This window comes from Lepidochelys kempii, chromosome 4 (assembly GCF_965140285.1).
Source record: "Lepidochelys kempii isolate rLepKem1 chromosome 4, rLepKem1.hap1, whole genome shotgun sequence".
Lineage (NCBI taxonomy): Eukaryota > Metazoa > Chordata > Testudines > Cheloniidae > Lepidochelys > Lepidochelys kempii.
In genome coordinates, this window is record NC_136383.1 from 28,399,436 (window position 1) to 28,417,709 (window position 18,274).

At 42.2% G+C, this 18,274-nt stretch overlaps 1 protein-coding gene and 1 long non-coding RNA gene across 6 annotated transcripts in view; one reads left to right on the forward strand and one right to left on the reverse strand.

Moving 5' to 3' along the window:
* The window catches only part of MANBA (mannosidase beta), an 82,463-nt gene extending 75,083 nt beyond the window's left edge, over positions 1–7,380 (reverse strand). The window contains exon 1 of one of the 3 annotated variants that reach the window (XM_073340809.2): positions 6,925–7,380. In XM_073340809.2, coding sequence (XP_073196910.2) covers positions 6,925–7,008 — 84 coding nt within the window. In that variant the 5' untranslated portion in view covers positions 7,009–7,380. Of the gene's footprint in view, positions 1–4,748; positions 5,103–6,924 lie in introns of those variants that run through there. The other 2 variants (XM_073340808.2, XM_073340810.2) reach the window with 2 other exon arrangements.
* LOC140910272 (uncharacterized) lies at positions 4,528–17,606 on the forward strand. 3 transcript variants are annotated; one of them, XR_012158504.2, is made up of 4 exons: positions 4,528–5,220; positions 5,478–9,787; positions 10,520–10,621; positions 12,480–17,606. It is a non-coding gene; the product is annotated as an uncharacterized LOC140910272 (long non-coding RNA). The 3 variants fall into 3 exon arrangements; XR_012158503.2 differs by having other exon boundaries at positions 5,478–9,132; positions 9,611–10,621; XR_012158502.2 differs by having other exon boundaries at positions 5,478–10,621.
* Positions 17,607–18,274: the final 668 nt, after the last annotated feature.

The window sequence follows — 18,274 nt, forward strand, 5'->3', positions numbered from 1 at the left end:
TATTTATAGCTTCATGTGAATTTTAACTCATGGTAGTAATGAAGAGATTGTATTCTTGGAATATTAGTTTTGTAAATTCACCCTTAAGCCATTCATGTTTTCAGTGCTTATACAGACAAGACATTGAACTGAGTATCACCTTACTCATAAGATGTGTTTCAATTGAATATTAAGCCAAAAGCTACAGAATAGAAAGACAAAGATAAGTTGGGAAGCTGACAGAAATATTAATATATGCTGTTGAATATTGTTTTTATACAGACACCCCCCGACTTACACAAACGTTCCATTCTGGAAAGCCTTGCGTAACTCGAATTTTGTGTAAGTCAGAGACATATACTCATACGTTACGCAAAAGTTTCCGCAACTCGAAAATCCTATTTCTGGCTTATGGAACTTTTTCCGTAAGTGCGAATTTGTGTAAGTCGGGTCTTGCGAAACCTGGGAAGCGTATTCTATTTTAAAGGCTACTAATACTTCTCTCCATCTTCAACTCCATATCCATTCACAAGACATTAATTAAAAGAGGTTGTATAGAGCAGTGATATTTAATCTTTTCATGTCTAAATACTGTAATCCCCCCTTTCCTCCCTGGATTACTCCGGAGCAGGCAACACTGACCTGTGTGCCTGGGCACCTGATGTTATTGACATTAAAGGAGATCCTGAGTATCCCAGTGGTGATGTTGAATAGGTGGGAATCCTTTATCCACCCCTCTGCTGCAGTCCCTTTATTCCTAAAGGAACTTAAAATTGGCGGTGCTTCCACCTGCCTGGATCCTATACACACTCAATGGCGTACCTTGGGAACCTCCCGGAATGAACCCCTTCAAATAGTACTAATAACCTGTGGCTTGTGTCTAACTCAAAAATACCAATTATAAATAATATACATCCAATATACTTAAATTAGAGTTAACACACCTTTACCTAAGAACTTAAAAAAACAGGGTATAACTGACTAAGATTAAATGTCACTACTAATTTAAATCCCCAGGGAGCAGTTGAATAAAATCAATTAACAAATATAGTATACAGTAATAAATGAAACTTATCTAACTGGCATTTACACTGCCACCATTTACCCCACCCTGGAGCGTAGACTCCTCTGGATTTCAGAGTCCTAGCCACTTGCTTGCGTGGGCGCACTTGAAGATCTGAAACTGGAGACGGCACTCTGTTGGTTCTGTGTATCAGTCCAGCTAAGGCAAGAAGTTGCACACTCCCTCTGAAGACTGGAGTTGTCCCCGTCAAATGTCAGCAGTTCTGGGTCCTGGGAAAATCACTCTGCCTCTCCTCAGACTCTCTGCTGTGCCCCTTCCCCTGCAAGTACTTTCCCAAACAAGAGTGGGGGTTTCTCACAGTTCCTTCACTGCAGGCCCACCTTAATCAGCTGTAGGCACAGCATTAGTCTCTCCCCTGGCTCCAGTGAAGCCACCACCAACCACCTCTGAAGCTCCCTGCTCGATCAAAATCCCAGCTGGCTTCCCAGCAGCAGCTCCTGGTATGGACAGAGCTCCATACCAGCAATCTGGCTTCTCTCCCCAAAAATGGAGCCCTCCCCACTCCCTGCACAACCTAGTCACTAAGGCTAGATTGCAGCACACTGGATCTTCCCAACTGGAACACTCCCAATAAAGTTCAGAGGCCCCTCTATTCAAGGCGGCCTACAATATCAACTAAAATCTATTTGAACATATAGAGCCTTCAGTACTAGTCAGTTTCACTCCGGCTCTCTAATTTGTCAGGACAGTTTTAACCCACACACTGCAGTAAACATCTGAATAGAAAACTACATTTATATCAGCCAATTATTTTCCTCAATGAATGCCATTTAATGCCTAGCAAAATGGGGTCCTGGTCCATGACTAGAGCTCCTACACATTACAGTAATATAAATAATAACTAATAATAGAACCACCTGATGGATGACATGGTTGTTCTTTGAGTGGCTCTGAAAAATATCAGCTATGAGAAAATGTCAAATGCAACAATTTAGACAAACTGGTAATGAAATTCCTGGTAGAAACAGATTTCATTTTCAGAGCTGCACAAGCATTACTTGTGACATATAGACACTTGAGCTCAGATATTTATGGAATTCTCTGCACTACAGTGCTCTGCAAATCAGAGAAGCAGCTAGTATAACAAAACAGAAACCCCATGTAAAGGTAAATGGCTGGTAAAAAAAAACTGGCTACCAGAGCCCTGTCCATCAGTGCCAAGAATTCTGTAGGAGCCACCTGCCAGCAGAAATGGCATCATACAATATTTGAAGTACACATTATAGAGGATCACCATTGCTAGCATAAAGCTTTCATGAATAAGTTACATGCGGATACATTTTGCTTGGTTGATTAAGACCTAAAAAATATTTGGCTGACTATTCTCTTTAAGCGTGATGACAGAGGACATCAATTCTGGGTGAGGGAGGAATAAAAGAGAAAGAAGAACGATCCAAGGCCCTTAAGTCCATGTTTGGACACCTTAAGAAAAGGTGCCCTGACTTTTCGAGGCATTAACCACCAATGAATGTCACTGAAGTGAGCAGAAGGTGGTCAGTTCCTCTGAAAAATCACCCCATTTTTTCCCTCACAGTGTCACCCAGACCTTACACATATCTGGAGAACTGTCCCTTGTAACCTTTTTTTTTTTTTTTTTAAATTGCTGGCCACAATGAATGGATCACATCACAAACAGCTGAGTTCCAGTGGATCAAAGGTTTCCCCTCTCCCCCAACCAAAATAAGCCATTTTAAATGTCCACATAATTTTTTCACAAATTTAACTAAACCCATGCAAATCTGTGAGTAGACAAGCCATAAGGTTGTAGGCTAACTGACTATGAAGGCTGATTGAAGTCAACAGGGCTCCACCCACGCACAGGGGTTCTGCCCTTCTGCATGAGCTTGGCCTAAGCCCCAAATGCCCGGCTCCCGTTCAAAACTGAAATTATTGGCCCATTTACAGCAATTCAATTAAATTAGTGACCACACTTCCTCATTTCAAAAAGAATAGTTAAACGTTTGAGTCTTCCATTACAACAGTACTTCCTTACATGTATGACTCAACGCACTGGTCATAGATAACTTCCATTGCCCTTGAAGGACTTAGTCTCAGCATTACTGCTGCTCCAGCAGAGATAAAAGTCTATCAATTATACACCCCCATTTGGGTGAAAGAGGCCAGATTAACCCTAAACAAAAAACATGTGGATTGCGAGTGACACTGGGTCGTCTTCTGCTCTGAATCGATGAAAAAGGAGTTTTGCCATTGATTCACAGAACAAGAATTGGAACTCATTGTTACAGGAATAAGAAAAGGAGTACTTGTGGCACCTTAGAGACTAACCAATTTATTTGAGCATGAGCTTTCGTGAGCTACAGCTCACTTCATCAGATGTTTACCGTGGAAACTGCAGCAGACTTTATATACACACAGAGCTTTCGTGAGCTACAGCTCACTTCATCAGATGTTTACCGTGGAAACTGCAGCAGACTTTATATACACACAGAAATCATGAAACAATGTGTGTATATAAAGTCTGCTGCAGTTTCCACGGTAAACATCTGATGAAGTGAGCTGTAGCTCACGAAAGCTCATGCTCAAATAAATTGGTTAGTCTCTAAGGTGCCACAAGTACTCCTTTTCTTTTTGCGAATACAGACTAACACGGCTGTTCCTCTGAAACCTGTTACAGGAATGGAGCTCTCCTAAACCTGAAAGCTAAAAGAAGCAGGAAAGGATAAAAAAATACAAGTTGCAAAAACTCTGAAAATCTTTTGATATGAACAATTCTCTAAAAGTATTTCATGGTACAACAAAAAAGCCAGGACTTGCCTCTTCTACAATACTACAAATCTATGCATGCCATCAAAATTCTGCAGGACCTTGAGGGGTTCGTTTAGTGGACTAAGCATCAGCCTTGAAATCCCCTGACTCCCTGCAAACACAACTCAAAGTTCAACAGGGTCAGTTCAGGATTTCATCCTTCTGTCGTGGACAAATTGAATAAATGTGCACTCCACTGTGTGGGGCTTTAAACGCTTCCATTCTGTCTGTACCAAGTGGACATCAAAGGCACTGCAAGAGTGGGATGCTTTTCACAAGACAAGAAGTTTGTGTTGGTGTTGTTGGCCACATTTTTTGCACTCCCCCAGACTATGCAGGATGCTGTGCAACCAACATCCAATTTGGACTACTGAGAGATGGTTGCATTTCAGTGGTGCTGTTCATAGCAAGATTTGGCCTCCTTTGACATTAAAGATGTGAAATAAACATAATCTATTGTTACAGGAATAGCCCCAGATGCTGCAGTCAGGCGAGTGAAACGTGCAGTGTTTGAGACCATTGTAGTATCTTTCTCAGAGGCAGGGCCTTAGGGCTCCCTTTCAAGGGCTCCCAGGCTACTTGCCTTTTATTTCACGTTTTTACATTGGACAGAACGCAATGAGCACCCAAATCACCATGTTTTATTCATTTCTTTTTTATGGACACCCACCAGAACCACCCGAGCACTGCCCACTCCGAGGCCCCGCCCGCACCCGAAACCCCGCAGCACCGGGCTAGAGCAGGAACACGACGGGGAGGGAGACCCCCCCAGCCCGGTGCCCTGATCCCAGCAGCCAGCCAGACGGAAACACCGTCTGCGCGGGGGGGGGGGGGGCCGTTCCTAGGGCCAGTTCGCTTTAATCCCCGGGCCGGGCCCCTGGCAGGACAGAGCCGTAGCCCGGCCGGCATCACGCAGTACCTGGATGAGGCCCTGGCGGAGTAAGGCCGTGTGAACGCAGCCGGGCACCTCCCCTCTCAGCACCACCGAGCCGTTCCCGTTGCCCAGCCACCAGCTCCCTCGCAGGCTGTGCGCCGCCGGGCCGGGGGGGCTGCCACACAACGCCCCCCGCCCCCAACAGGCCGCAAGCAGCAGAAGCAGCCGCAGCCGCATCCCGGAAGCGACCGCGAGCCGCCGCCAGTCGGGAGCCCCCAGGCGGGGTGAGGGGCTGAGGGCAGCAGGCCCAGCCGGGCTCCGCCTCCTGCCGGCAGCGCGAGCGCTGGGCCCTCCGCTGGGAGCCGGGCGCCTGCGCCGCCTCTGCAGGCCGCTGCGCCCGGGGGGCGGCCCGCGAGCGTCTGGCCCCGGCCCCGGCCGAGCCACCGCCGCTGGGCACGCGCGGCGCTGCGGCAGGGGCGCGAGGAGGAGACGCCTGCCTTGGGGCGCCACGCACCGGGTGGGTTAGTGCACTGGGCCTTGGCAGCCCGGCTGCGGGCCGCGCTGGGCGCGTTACTCTGAGACGCGTTTAGGAGCAAATGATGGCCCGCAGCTTGCGCCGGACTTGGGGGGGGGGGGGGGGGGAATTACAGCTGGTGGCACGTGGAAATATGCCCAGAGCCTGGCAAATCATTTCCCTCCCTGCAAGCCCTGCTGCTCGCAGGACACTGGGACTGAGGCTCCAGCGCTGATCTGTCTCTAACCTCTCCTTTTCAGGATCGAAAGCGGGGGTGCTGTCAAGTGGGGGTGTTGCCTAAGAGTCCAAATGGGTGGAAGACACGCAGCAGGGTTTTTTGGCAGACTTTAAGAGCAAGTGGGTGAGCTCCATACCGTACAATCTCATTAGAATACCGTACGCCTCGGGGGTAGTAGTGAACTTTGGTTGAAAAAGAAGCTAAGGCACATGCTCGACCTTACAGGCCAGACAGCATTACTTTTATTCCAGGAACGGTGGTTGAAACAATAATTATAAATGGAAACACATCAATAAAGGACAAACCGCCATGGCTTTTCTAACATAAAGGCTCCTTCCTCTCATTTACTATAATTCTTTAACACAATAGTTGATATAATTTATATAGGCTTTCAAAACGCCCATCACAATAAACAGTTACAGAAACTAAGCCGTCATAGAAGTGGAGGAGTGGAAGGGGCATGGATCAAAGCTAACAGAATATTAGAGTAGGAATAAATTATCAGTTTTACGCAGCTCAGTATTGTTCAATACATTTAACAGAAGTCTTGAAAAGGAAGTCAACCATCAGGTAGCAAAATTTGAAGAAGACAAAATTATTTAAGTTTATTAAGACTATAGAAAATTTATGAGCAATTTGTAAGTTACCAAATGAAGTGGGGGACTGGGAAACACTATGGCAGGTGAAATTCAATGGTGATCAGTTTACATAGACTTTATAGGGCCTTGGGTTCTTTTCTCCACCCTGGTTTTGTCAAATTTTGGTCAGCTAGAATATTTTCCCTACCCTGGAGCACGTGCCTTGCCTGATGTTCTCCATCCAGCCTGACTTTTGCTTTAAAAGAATTTAAAAAGCTGTGAAATAGAGATAAAGCTCAGGTTCATGGCAAAGCATAATTAATAGAATGGTTTGTGTTACAAAGTAATGTATTCTTATTTATACATTTATAAAAGGGAAGGAACAGATAATCTTGAGCCAAGAGATCTGGGTCCTGTTTTCAGCCCCGTTGTGTGAGCCTGGATACCCTTGGTAACTGACACAGGCTTCCTTTGTAATCTTACTGACTTCTGTCTGCATTTTCCCCATTTGAAAATAGGACAAATGGACCAGCACAGGCAGCAACAGAAGGTAACTTGAGCTTCCCCTTTTTAGGGGCATCTAGCCTGTTTGGCTGCTGAGGCAGGTTACATTAGTCCTAAGGGCTGCCCTAACTTGTGCTGCTGCTTCAGTGGCCCCTGTGGACCATTTCAGATTGGGGGGAGGGATAGCTCAGTGGTTTGAGCATTAGCCTGCTAAACCCAGGGTTGTGAGTTCAAGCCTTGAGGGGGCTATTTTGGGATCTGGAGCAGAAATTGGGGATTGGTCCTGCTTTGAGCAGGGAGTTGGATTAGATGACCTCTTCAGGTCCCTTCTAACCCTATGATTCTAGGGGAACAGAATTACCAAAGCATACAACCTCCTTTTCTCACCTCTGACCTGTCCCTGACCCCTCTGGCAGCAATGTAGAGTTCTCCTCTTCCCTGGCAGGCGTGTGGTCCTTTGCATGGTCTCATGGTCCCCTGGGTGGGCAACACCAAACTGGCCTAGAGAGGCCACAGGCAATTGTGAATCCAAGCCAATAACTTCAGTGGTCCAGAAGGATTTGCACTGGTCCTCTGCACCAGAAAGATTCACATCATGACAAGTTTACTGTGCTCCCTGAGATCCTCATATGGACAAAGCCACAATAAGTGAAAAATATTGTTTGAATGCCACATAACCCCTTTCGAAGTGTACAAACAAACAAAAGGCACTTGGATCCTAAAAACTCTATGGTTGGTTGTAATCAGTACTATCACCTCCAGCTCAGGCTGCTGTATTTCTGTAGTAGCCATGACTCAGACCAAAGCTGCTCAACAGAGATATTAGCAACTTAAAGGAAAACTTTTCTAGTGTATGCACTCAGCTGTGAACAGACTAGAAAGCATTTTTTTCCCAAACTGCCAATTTCTTTGAGCTGACAGTGACTTTCTTCTAAGACACAGCTTAGAATGAAATTGAAGGTGCTCATTTCAGCACACTGAAAATTTTAGATTAGGGTTTCCAGTGCCTTTAAAAATATACTTTTAGTTGATTAAAATTAGTGTAATTATTTTCCTGTGCCAGAGTACATGTTGATCTGTGGGAGCCCAAGTTTGTCCACAAGTTTTTTTTTTTTATTTCATAATCACACAGGTTGGAATCTTTATGAGGCAGGCACTTGGCTGCATCAGGCATGCCTATTTAATAAAACATTATGAAGAGCAAGAAGGGAGGTTAGAAGTGTTTAAAAACTAAAACATTTTAGCAAGTGCTTTTAATGGAGGCATTTATATGTACATACACACACACACACACACCCCATTCTGAAAAATATTTAATCAGAACAGATAAATGTATTTTTAAAAGTTGATGTAGATGCATATAAAGGTGGTTTCATGTGCATATATGTAGAACCTACAAGACATGCAAAGACACCCCCTCCCGCCCCCAAGGAGCCTTACACACCTGCATATATAATGTGGAGGAATAAAAGCTGCCTGATCATGGGGGACTTCAAAATTTGAGTAACAGATGCTGAAGGTCTCATAGTGCCAGTGGTAAAGCATCCTTTAAATTTCTAAATATTATAGATGAAAATTTCTTAACTCAAAAATGTTGCATCCAAGATGGGAGAGTTCTATATTTATCAGTCAAGACAAAGTCTAAGAGGAACTAATCACAGAATTAAAAATTAATGGTAACAAGTACAAGTGATCATGACTTGATCACATCTATAACGTGCAAACAGAATAAAGTCCAGAGCAGACACATATACACCCAGTGCTTTAAAAAGGTCAATTTCACAAACCTGAAAACAATTATGAGTCATATCATCTGTGAGGAAAAATTTGAACAGACAAATGTGAATGACAATTGGGAATTGTTTACCACCACTTTACTAGATGCTCCAAAAGCCAGTTGAGGAAGGCAGCCATATTGGTTAAAAAAACAAGACCTGGTTTAGAGGGATAATGAAGACAGCAAAATAAAATAATAAAATAATAAATGGAAGAAAGGGAAAGCTGATAGTAATGAATATAAATCAGAAGCAAGGACTTGTAGAAAATTGATACGGGAAGCAAAGGGACACAAATCTGTGGCCGGCAGAGTTAAGAACAATAAGGACATTAAATATATTTTGAACAAAAAGAATCCTAATAATGGTATTGGTCCATTACTAGATGAAAATGATAAAATTATCAATAATACAGAAAAGGCAGACATGTTCAATAAATATTTCTGTTCCGTATTTGTGGAAAAACGGATGTGGTCATCTCATAGGATAATACTCTTTCCATTCCACAAGTAGCTCACAAGGCTATTAAACTGCAGCTACTAAAGTTAGACATTTTAAAATCAGCAGGTCCAGATAACTCATATGTAAGAGTTTTAAAAGAGCTGGCTGGAGAACGCGCGAGACTGTTAAAGACGATTTTCAGCAATCGAATATTAGAATATTGGGGGAAACTCCTGAAGACAGAAAGAAAGCTAATAATGTGGCAATATTTTAAAAGGGGATGATTTAGGTAATTATAGGTCTGTCAGTCTGACATTGATCCTGGACAAGATACTGAAGCAGCTGATATGGGACTCAAATAATAAAGAATTGAAGACAGGTAATATAATTAATACCAATCAGTTTATGGGAAATAGATCCTGTGAAACTAAGCTGATTTTCTTTTATGAGATTACAAGTTTGGCTGCTAAAAGTAATCGTGTTGACATAATAGACGTAGACTTCTATAAGGCATTTGACTTGATACCACTTTGATGCCATTTTGATTAAAAATTAGAAGGATATAAAATTAATATTAAATGAATTAAAAGCTGTTTAACTGATAGGTCTCAAAATGTAAATGTAAACAGAAAATCATCACTGAGCAGGTGTGTTTCTAGTGGGGTCCCACCGGGATCTGTTCTTGGCACTAAACATTTTTATCAATGACCTGGAAGAAAACAAAATCATCCCAGATTAAGTTTGCAGATGACACAAAAATTGGGGGAGTGGTACATAATGAAGAAGACCGGTCACCTGTATAGAGTGATCTGAATCAATGTATTTTAATATGGCTAAATGTAAATTTATATATCTAGGGGAAAAATATAGGCCATACTTACAGGAAGGTGACTCTATCCTGGGAAGCAGTGACTGAAAAAGATTTGAGGGCAGAGGTGGATAATCAGCTGAACACAAGCTTCCAGTGTGACACTGTGGCCAAAAGAGCTAATGCAATCCTTGGATGCATAAACTGGAATCTCATGTAGGAGTAGGTGTGTTATTTTACCTCTGGTGTGACTGCTACTGAAACACTGTGTCCAGTTCTGGGGTCCACAATTCAAGAAGGATATTGATAAATTGGAGAGGGTTAAAAGACATGATTTATAATAAGCTAAATAGACTGCGCTCTTTGAGTCTAACAAAGAGAAGGAGTGACTTCATTTCAGTCTATGAGTACCTACATGGGGAACAAATAATAAAGAACTCTTTAGTCTAGCAGAGAAAGGTAAAACACAATCCAATGGCTGGAAGTAGAAGTTAGACAAATTCAGACTGGAAGTAAGGCTCAAAATTTGTTAGAAGTGAGAGTAATTGGAAAGTTGTTCCAATGGTTAAGGCTCAAGACAGATTTCCATCGCTGACAATTTAAAAATCAAGATTGGATGTTTTTCCAAAAGATATGCTCTAAGAATTATTTTGGGGCGGGGGGGGGGAAGTTCAATGACTTGAGTTATACAGACTAGATGATCACAGTGGTCCCTTCTTGAATTGGAATTTATGAACAGCATGACATTATCTTTGTCCTCCGTTCCTCCACTCCCACCCCAATGTGTGTTTCTCACACTTCTTTATGGTCTAAAATATAGACTGTAAACTCTTTAGGGAAGAGAACATGTTTTTATGTCTGTAAATCTCCTATCATATCTTTGGACACTGAATAGCTAATAAAAATACTAATAATGACTATACATTATAATGCAGTTCTTTATCCTTATGCATTCAAGTCAAGTAAAAGCTGAAATGAAGAACGGCCAGTCTGACTGTCAAGTGGCAACATGTTGTTGCAGCTGCTATGCAAGATTATTGAGTTTGAAAGTGAAGTGCAGGTGAGAAAGGGATAGAAACACTATAGAATTCCTTTAACACTCTGCCTTTAATTCAACCATCTTAGCACATGTTAAAGTGTATGCTACATTGTTTGTGTTAGACAGAACATGTTAGAATGCATTAGCAAAAAACATACCTTTACATCTTAGTCTACTGCAGAGTTTCTCAACCTTTTCAGGTTGGCTCCCCTTTATTGGAAGTCAAGTTTTTCAACCCCCTTTCATTTACTATAAAAATAGGAGAACAAATGTACCAGTGATAACCGTATAAAATTTATTTGTATGTGTATTTTGAGAGGTCAACAGAGAATACATGATTTTGAAGGTTATGGGTGCGAGGAGCAATGGAGCAAAATTTTCTTTGCTTTAGATTGTAATAAAATTCTCAATACCTCAAAAGACCTCTGATTGCCTGGGGGATGCCACCCACCAGTTGAGAAATACCAGTCTAGACAAAGCCCCCTATGTCACTTTCATACCTTTCAGAACTCCATTTGCGGAGTAAGGGGCTACCCAACATGACTGAGGGTATCTGAATCAGAGATCTTGCTAGACTCCGAGGTACAAGCCATACTGAATCCTCTTTAGTTACCATTTCAAGTCACTCCAGAGCTTGAAGGAAATGAACATGTGGATTCAGCCACTTCTTAGCAAACGTGTGCATTGTGTGTGTTCTCTTGTAAAAAGTGTATCAACTGTGAAATGGTAAGAGACTATGCAGCTCATGGTTTTGGTAATGGGATGTAGAGCTTTTCACCTCTAACCTGCTGTTTCAAATCCAGCCCAGGTCAGTAATGACTAAAAGTTATCCTCTAATGGTTGTTCAATGACCTATGTGCACTAATTCTGGTGGTCACAATCCAGTTCCCAGTGGTCAGGAATCCACATTACTGAAAAGGCTTTCGCAACAACCCTTTCAGCAATCTCAGCAAAAGGGCCAATTGATTGGCTCAGGCTCCTTGCAGGATCAGGTCTTAAATGAGTGCTTATCTCTAGAGATTAAACCTACAAGACCAAATACATTGATGGTATAGACAGCATGTTCTGCCTCTGCCCAAGCTTACTTTGTTCTAAAGATGAACAGTGGAAGTAAGTCTTCAGCAGTGTTCCCTCTAATTTTTCCCACACACGTGCACAATGAATTTTGTTATGTGCACCAATATGGAGGTGATGTGCACATAAAATTCCTGTGGCAGGGGTGGGGCTGAGGGGTTCGGAGTGTAGGAGGGGGCTCAGGGCTGGGGCAGAGGGTTGAAGTGCAGGGGGGTGACTTCAGGACTAACATATTCCCTATGTACTAAATTCACAAACTAATTAAATCAAATTAGTTAAAATATTGAAACAAGGCAATGTTGCTTTAAAGAGATCCTATTGGATATTATTTCTACCCTAAAGCAGGGTTTACAGGAAACTGAATTTTGACTCCATTACAACTGCAGTACAACTGCAAGGTTTTTGTTTTGTTTTGAAGTTGTTCAGCAAGTCATGTGGTAGTTGTTCCCGATAAGAAGGAAATTGCATTTCAAGAAGTTTACTGTACTTCCGTGTTTTGTCTTTTTTTTTTCTTTCCCCCTCCTAAAGGCAGGCTAAAGCTGCACAAAGAAAATACACTGCTGTAATTAATTATGCTGAGAACATGTTATTTCCTTATTGAAGGCTTATCATGAAGTTAAAATGCCTCAGATTTTTTTCTTCAAATAGTTTTTACTGTGCCATAAGAGTTTAAAGCTAAAACTACAAACTTCTGTACCTATAGAAAGAAGATCTTTTGAACTAATGCAGTTTTCTCTTCTTTGTTTTTTGGTCCCTGCTCCATCCTTTTCTATGACGACACAAATTTTGGATTTTACAATGTCAGTTTTATGAGACTTAGGTCAAGAGATATTCCTCATCAATTCTGAGACAAAAAGCACATGGGCAGAACTCTGCTCTCTGTTATTCTGAATGTATTTCAGTGTAACTCCACTGACAATGGATTAACACAGCAGAATTTGAGCCAAGATCTTTTGTTCCAGAGCAATCTCTATTGTTATCATTAACATGCTGCTGTTGACTCCTTCCAGATCATGAATCGTAGAAAGGGGTAAAAATTCACCCTGGTACAGGGTATCCATGCAATACATACTGCATCAGCTAAGGGCTTGTCTACCTTAGGAATTTGTGTATTGTTGTGGCAGCACTGGTGCAAGCTCCCATGATAATGTGCTGCAGTGCTGTAAAGTGGAACATGCACTGATTTGACTTTGACTTACCCCAGTTCCATCTTACTGAAGGAAGCCCCATTTGATACCAATGCAGTACATCAATACTCTGCCCTGGCGGATCGTGGCCTGGACGTGGCTTGAGTGTTCCCATAATCCTGAGAGCAATGCAGTCAGGAGTCTTGCATTCCTGGTAGGGTCACCCAACGCATCAAGGTGAAAGGTGAGGTTCCAGATGACCAGCGATCCGACCCTCCACCCCCACATCCTCAATGGCAGAGCAAGAGGATGGAAAGAATTTCTCTCAATGGTTGTGAAAGCTGCAGCAGGATGGCAGTCTCCCATCATCTTGGGTTTCCTTGCCATTGGATTAAGATCTTCATCCTGTCAAGGACCTTGTGCACCCTGGTATGCAATGGTGTCTCCACATTAAAAGAAATCATGCACAAATGTCTTCCATATTCATGAAGAAGTCCTATGGTGATCAGCGAGTGGCAATGGGAGGAGGCAGCGATGACCAGAAGCTCCTAATCATGGACTGGCATGCAAGCAGCGGCTGTTAGAAGGCTGTTTTTGCATTTGGACAGGAGTGCAATTCAGCAGCTGCAACTGAGCTGCTCTTTTTAGGACCCACTGCACATCCCACATGGGGAGGGAGCAACAAAAGGTGCCCTAAACGTACTCTGCCTCGCCTACCCCAACTGGATAACCATGTTCAGAGGGATTAGCTAACTGCGCTCAAAACTGAATTAAATTTAGAACCTGGAACATTCAAACCCTGATGGACAACCCAAATAGTAACCAGCCAGAACACAGAACAGTGATTGTGGCAAGAGAACTCAGGATATAGGACATCAAAATTGCTGCACTGAGCAAGACCCAACATGTAGGAAAGGGACAGCTAAAGGAACAAGGTGGTGGTGGTGACACCTTTTTCTAGACAGGAGCGGGCGATGATAAATGACAAATCTACAGTACTGGTTTCACCATCAAAAGCAAAATAATAAATTAACTCTCAGAACTACCAGTTAGCAACAATGAATGACTCATGACTCTCTGCCTTACACTTGCCAAGAACCAGCATGCAACACTCATCAAAGCATCACTCCAACTCTTAATGCTGATGATGAAACCAAAAGTGGTATTCTATGCCAACCTTGACCAAATTCTCTCCTCCATCTCCAAAGAGGACAAGTTTATACTCCTTGCTGATTTTAACACAAGAGTTGGACATGACTTGGAACTTTGGAATTGCACGATCAGAAAGGAAAGTGTGGGCAAGACCAATTCCAATGGAATTCTTCTAACCAAATGCACAGAACACGAACTCTATATTCCAAAGAAGCAAAAGAACAAGTACAAAACATCACGGGAAAAAACCCTATCCAAGCATTGGCAGCTGATCGACTAGGTTATTGTCTGTGCTCATGACTGTGAAGATGTCGTATCATCAAAGCGATGACTTGTGCTGACGATTGTTGGACAGACCATCGCCTCATCCACTCCATTACTTCCATCAAACTTGCTTCAAAACAACGATTGCAGAAGAAACCAGCCAGATGAAAGATCAACATTGAGAGTCAAGGACCCAACCAAACCTGGCCTTTTCTGGCTGTGCCTCACCGAGAAACTCTGTACATGGCCTTTATCAATCTCATAAAAGCATCTGACTCCATCAACCATGAGGCTCTGTGGCAAACTCTCTCAAATTTGGATGCCTGCCAAAATTTGTTACCATCCTCTGACTCCTCCACGACAACATATTTGTGATGGTCGTCAGCAATGGATCCAAAATGGACCCACTGTGAGTTAAGAGAGAAGTAGAGCAAGGCTGTGTCATTGCTCCAACCCTCTTCACCATCTTCTTTGGTGTAATCCTCCTCCTCATCGCTGACAAGCTTCCCTCCAGACTTGACATCCAATACAGATGGCAAGCTCTTTAACCTCAATCATCTCCAGTCCAAGCCAGACTATTACTAAATCAGTCACTGAACTCCAATATGTAGACAACTGTGCTTTGTACTCCCACTCGGAAGAAGATCTTCAAAAAACAGCTGAGGCCTACAATCAACTAGGCTTCACACTCAACACCAAGAAAACTAAAGTTCTCCGTCAACAGGCTCCAAATCCCCAAGATCCTGCTCCCGCAATCAAGCCCAACAAAGCGACCCTGGAGAATGTTGAGCACTTCTCCTGCCTCAGCAGCTGTTGCCGAAAGTTGACACTGACAAGGAGATTCAACGCCGATTCCAATGCACCAGTGCAGCTTTCGGACACTGGAGAAAACATGTCTGAAGATTATGACATCAAGAACCAAACCAAGCTTCTCATGTATCTGGCTGTTGTTATCCCTGCTCTCCTGTACGATGCCAAAACCTGGGTTGCATGCAGAAGGCGTCTCAAGGCTCTTGAACAATACCATCAACTGTGCCTCCACAAGATCTTCCGAATCAAGTCAGATGACTGATGCACCAACATCAGCGTTGTGTGCCAAGCCAAAACTTCCAGCTTGGAAGCTATGATCACCTACCACCAACTCTGTTGGGCTGGTCATGTTCTCGAATACCAGACAAATTGATTCCCGAAGCGAGTCATTTTCTCACAGTTGAGCCATGGCCAGCAGATGAGGGGAGGGCAAAAAAGCACTTCAATGACACCCTCAAAGCCAACATGAAGAAGTGCAACATCGATATAAATTTATGGGAAATCCAAGCCTCTGACTGATTAAAATGGAGAAGGACCTTGTGGCAAGGATTCCACCATTTCAAGACCCCAGGGAGACAACAAGCAACAGAGAAACAGGAAAGGAATGAATGTGCCGCAGCCCAACTCAACAGTCCATATCCACCCCTTCCACCAGGAAATGTCTGCCCCAACTGTGATAAGATCTGTGGATGCCAGATGGGTCTCATTATCAACCTGCAGATCCACTAGCATAACTGGCTATCATTTCTTAGAAGACAATCATTCTCAAACTCTGAGGGATCACTTGCTAACTACATCTACACTGTGGGGGTTGCACCAGTGTGGCTACATCTGTGCAGAGATCCCTAAGGTAGACAAGCCTTCCAATTCATGGTTGATCGTACCAGAAGGGTGAAGAGCAAAAATGCTTCAAACACTCCCATCAGCAGAATCTTACTTCATGATGAATAAATATTAATAACTTTGAAGACACAGCCACAGACAGATCTGAACGGAGAGCAATCATCAATAAAGGTTGCAAACACTTTGAGGAAAACAGACACAAAAAACTGATTCAAAAAAGGGTCAAGTTTCATGCCAAGTCTTCAGTGAGAACCTGCACGTTCCTGTGTTATATCTGTTTGCAGTCTTGCTCCTTATGGACCAGACTATACAGCCACATGAGAATACATGTGATGTCATGACGTCATTGACTGATATGACAGACAGTGATACTAGTAATTACACCTCAATTTGTGATGTAGACATATATTTAATTACCATTAAAGTTCCAGTTACAAATTAGACCACACTAAAGTCCTACCTACATTTAAGAAATTTGCACTGGCATAAGTTAGTCTGCTGCAACCCCCTAATGTGGACGTAGTGCATCAATGTAGTCTGGTGTTTATACTAGTGAAAGTTAATTCAGTAAATTGCAATCACATCAATGTAATTATACTGGTAAAAATTTCTCACACATAGAAAGGAGCTAAGGGAATAGACTTATTGGCTCTTAGCCATATGTCATTAAACAGTAAAACATTGGTCAAGCTCTTAAAGCCATGATATAGCTAGAATTGTGTGTAATGCACTTAGTACATTAATAGCATTACAAAAAAAAAAAGACACCCTTTTACGTATTCACATGCGTAGGAAAAGACATAAGTGTACTGATGTTATAGCATATACAATAATAAAATTTGGGAAGACACTTCCATTCTAAACATCTTTCAGTTGCTCATAATGGTCTAAAAAGTATTTCCTTTTCAGTTTAAACTCCATATTTGGGCTCAGGCCAAAAGTTACCATGTTTGTATATTTCCAATAGGCAAATGTAATTTTTGTGGTCAATTATAAATAATACAAGAGAGGAATTTGGAAAAAACCTGGTTTCTTCAAACTTACTTGTCACCAAAACAATGAGCCTCAACTTAACCTACGAGAAAAAGTTGTGGAACTTTATTTTTTTAAAATTAAAAAAAAATGTTTATTTACAAATGCATTGCCTCTTGGCCTGCCAGCTAAATTCTGCATCCTCGGTGTAGTGGATAGAAACTTTCATTTACTTAAAATATCATCTGCAGCTTTGACAATTATAAGAGATACTAATAGTGTAGAAGACCACTGTTTTCCTACTGATCGGAGAACAATTATCTGAAATGGCAAAGGCTGCCTTAGACAAATAGTAGAAAAACATTTGACATTAGCCAAGCCTACTGAAGGTCTTACACAGAATTCTCCCTTTTATTTTAGCCCTGAAAACTTGCTCAGATTTATGTGGCCACTAAACCTCACAGTTTGTTTTCACCAATTCAGTTCTAACACATTTTGGCCCAGATCCACAGTTGGGCTAAGTTGCCATAGTGACAGTGATTTTAATTAAGCTCTGCTGATTTACAGCAGCTGCATCTGGCCCTTCACATTTAAATTTTGATTGTGTGTTTTGGTCTCTGTTAAAATCTCCACTAAACACCAAGATAGGCTGAAGCTGGTTCAAGTATAAATTTTTTTTAATTACAATATTGGTAAATATTTGGCCAATATTTCATTTAATTTTATTGCACCTATGAGTATATGTTTACAGAATGCACCAATTAGTGAAAAGATCATTAGAAGGATTTCCCTCAAAAGGACTTCCTCAGTCCTACATAATTAGCTCATAATCTTAACAGGATATAAACATACATAAAACATAAGGTTATAATTCAAAGTAGACAACAAAAGTAGCCCTAAAACATCCCTGTTTTTCAGTAAAAGTGAAAAGACCCAACATTCTGGTTATACTGGACCTCTCAATCTTTTGTTAAAGATTTATTATGGGTTGTTATGTTTGCAAATATGATGTTCTTTAGGTGTCTGGACCTGCCCTTGAATGGTTCTGGACAGACCCAGATCAGTCAGTGGACAATTTGATTAGAAGGTTTCTGAATTCCCATTTGATTTGATAGGCAGCATTCCCCAAAGGATCTGGCCTATTGAATGCAGTGTTGTTGTAGCTGTGTTGGGCTTACTGAAGTCATTCATCATACGTAGTGACATCAGTTGTAAATATGAGGTAGTTTCCCCAGTACTCTGATATACAATTGTATATTCCCATGCTCCATGGACCCTGCAAGTTCGGTCTTGGCCATGAAGGATTGTGTAGATGACAGGAGCATCTGGATCCATCAGAGCTTCTTTCACCGTCCTGTCAGAGCAAACTTTTGCTAGTAGATAGAAATTGTCAATTTGCATGCCTGCTTATTCAGAGAGTCTTAGGGCTCAT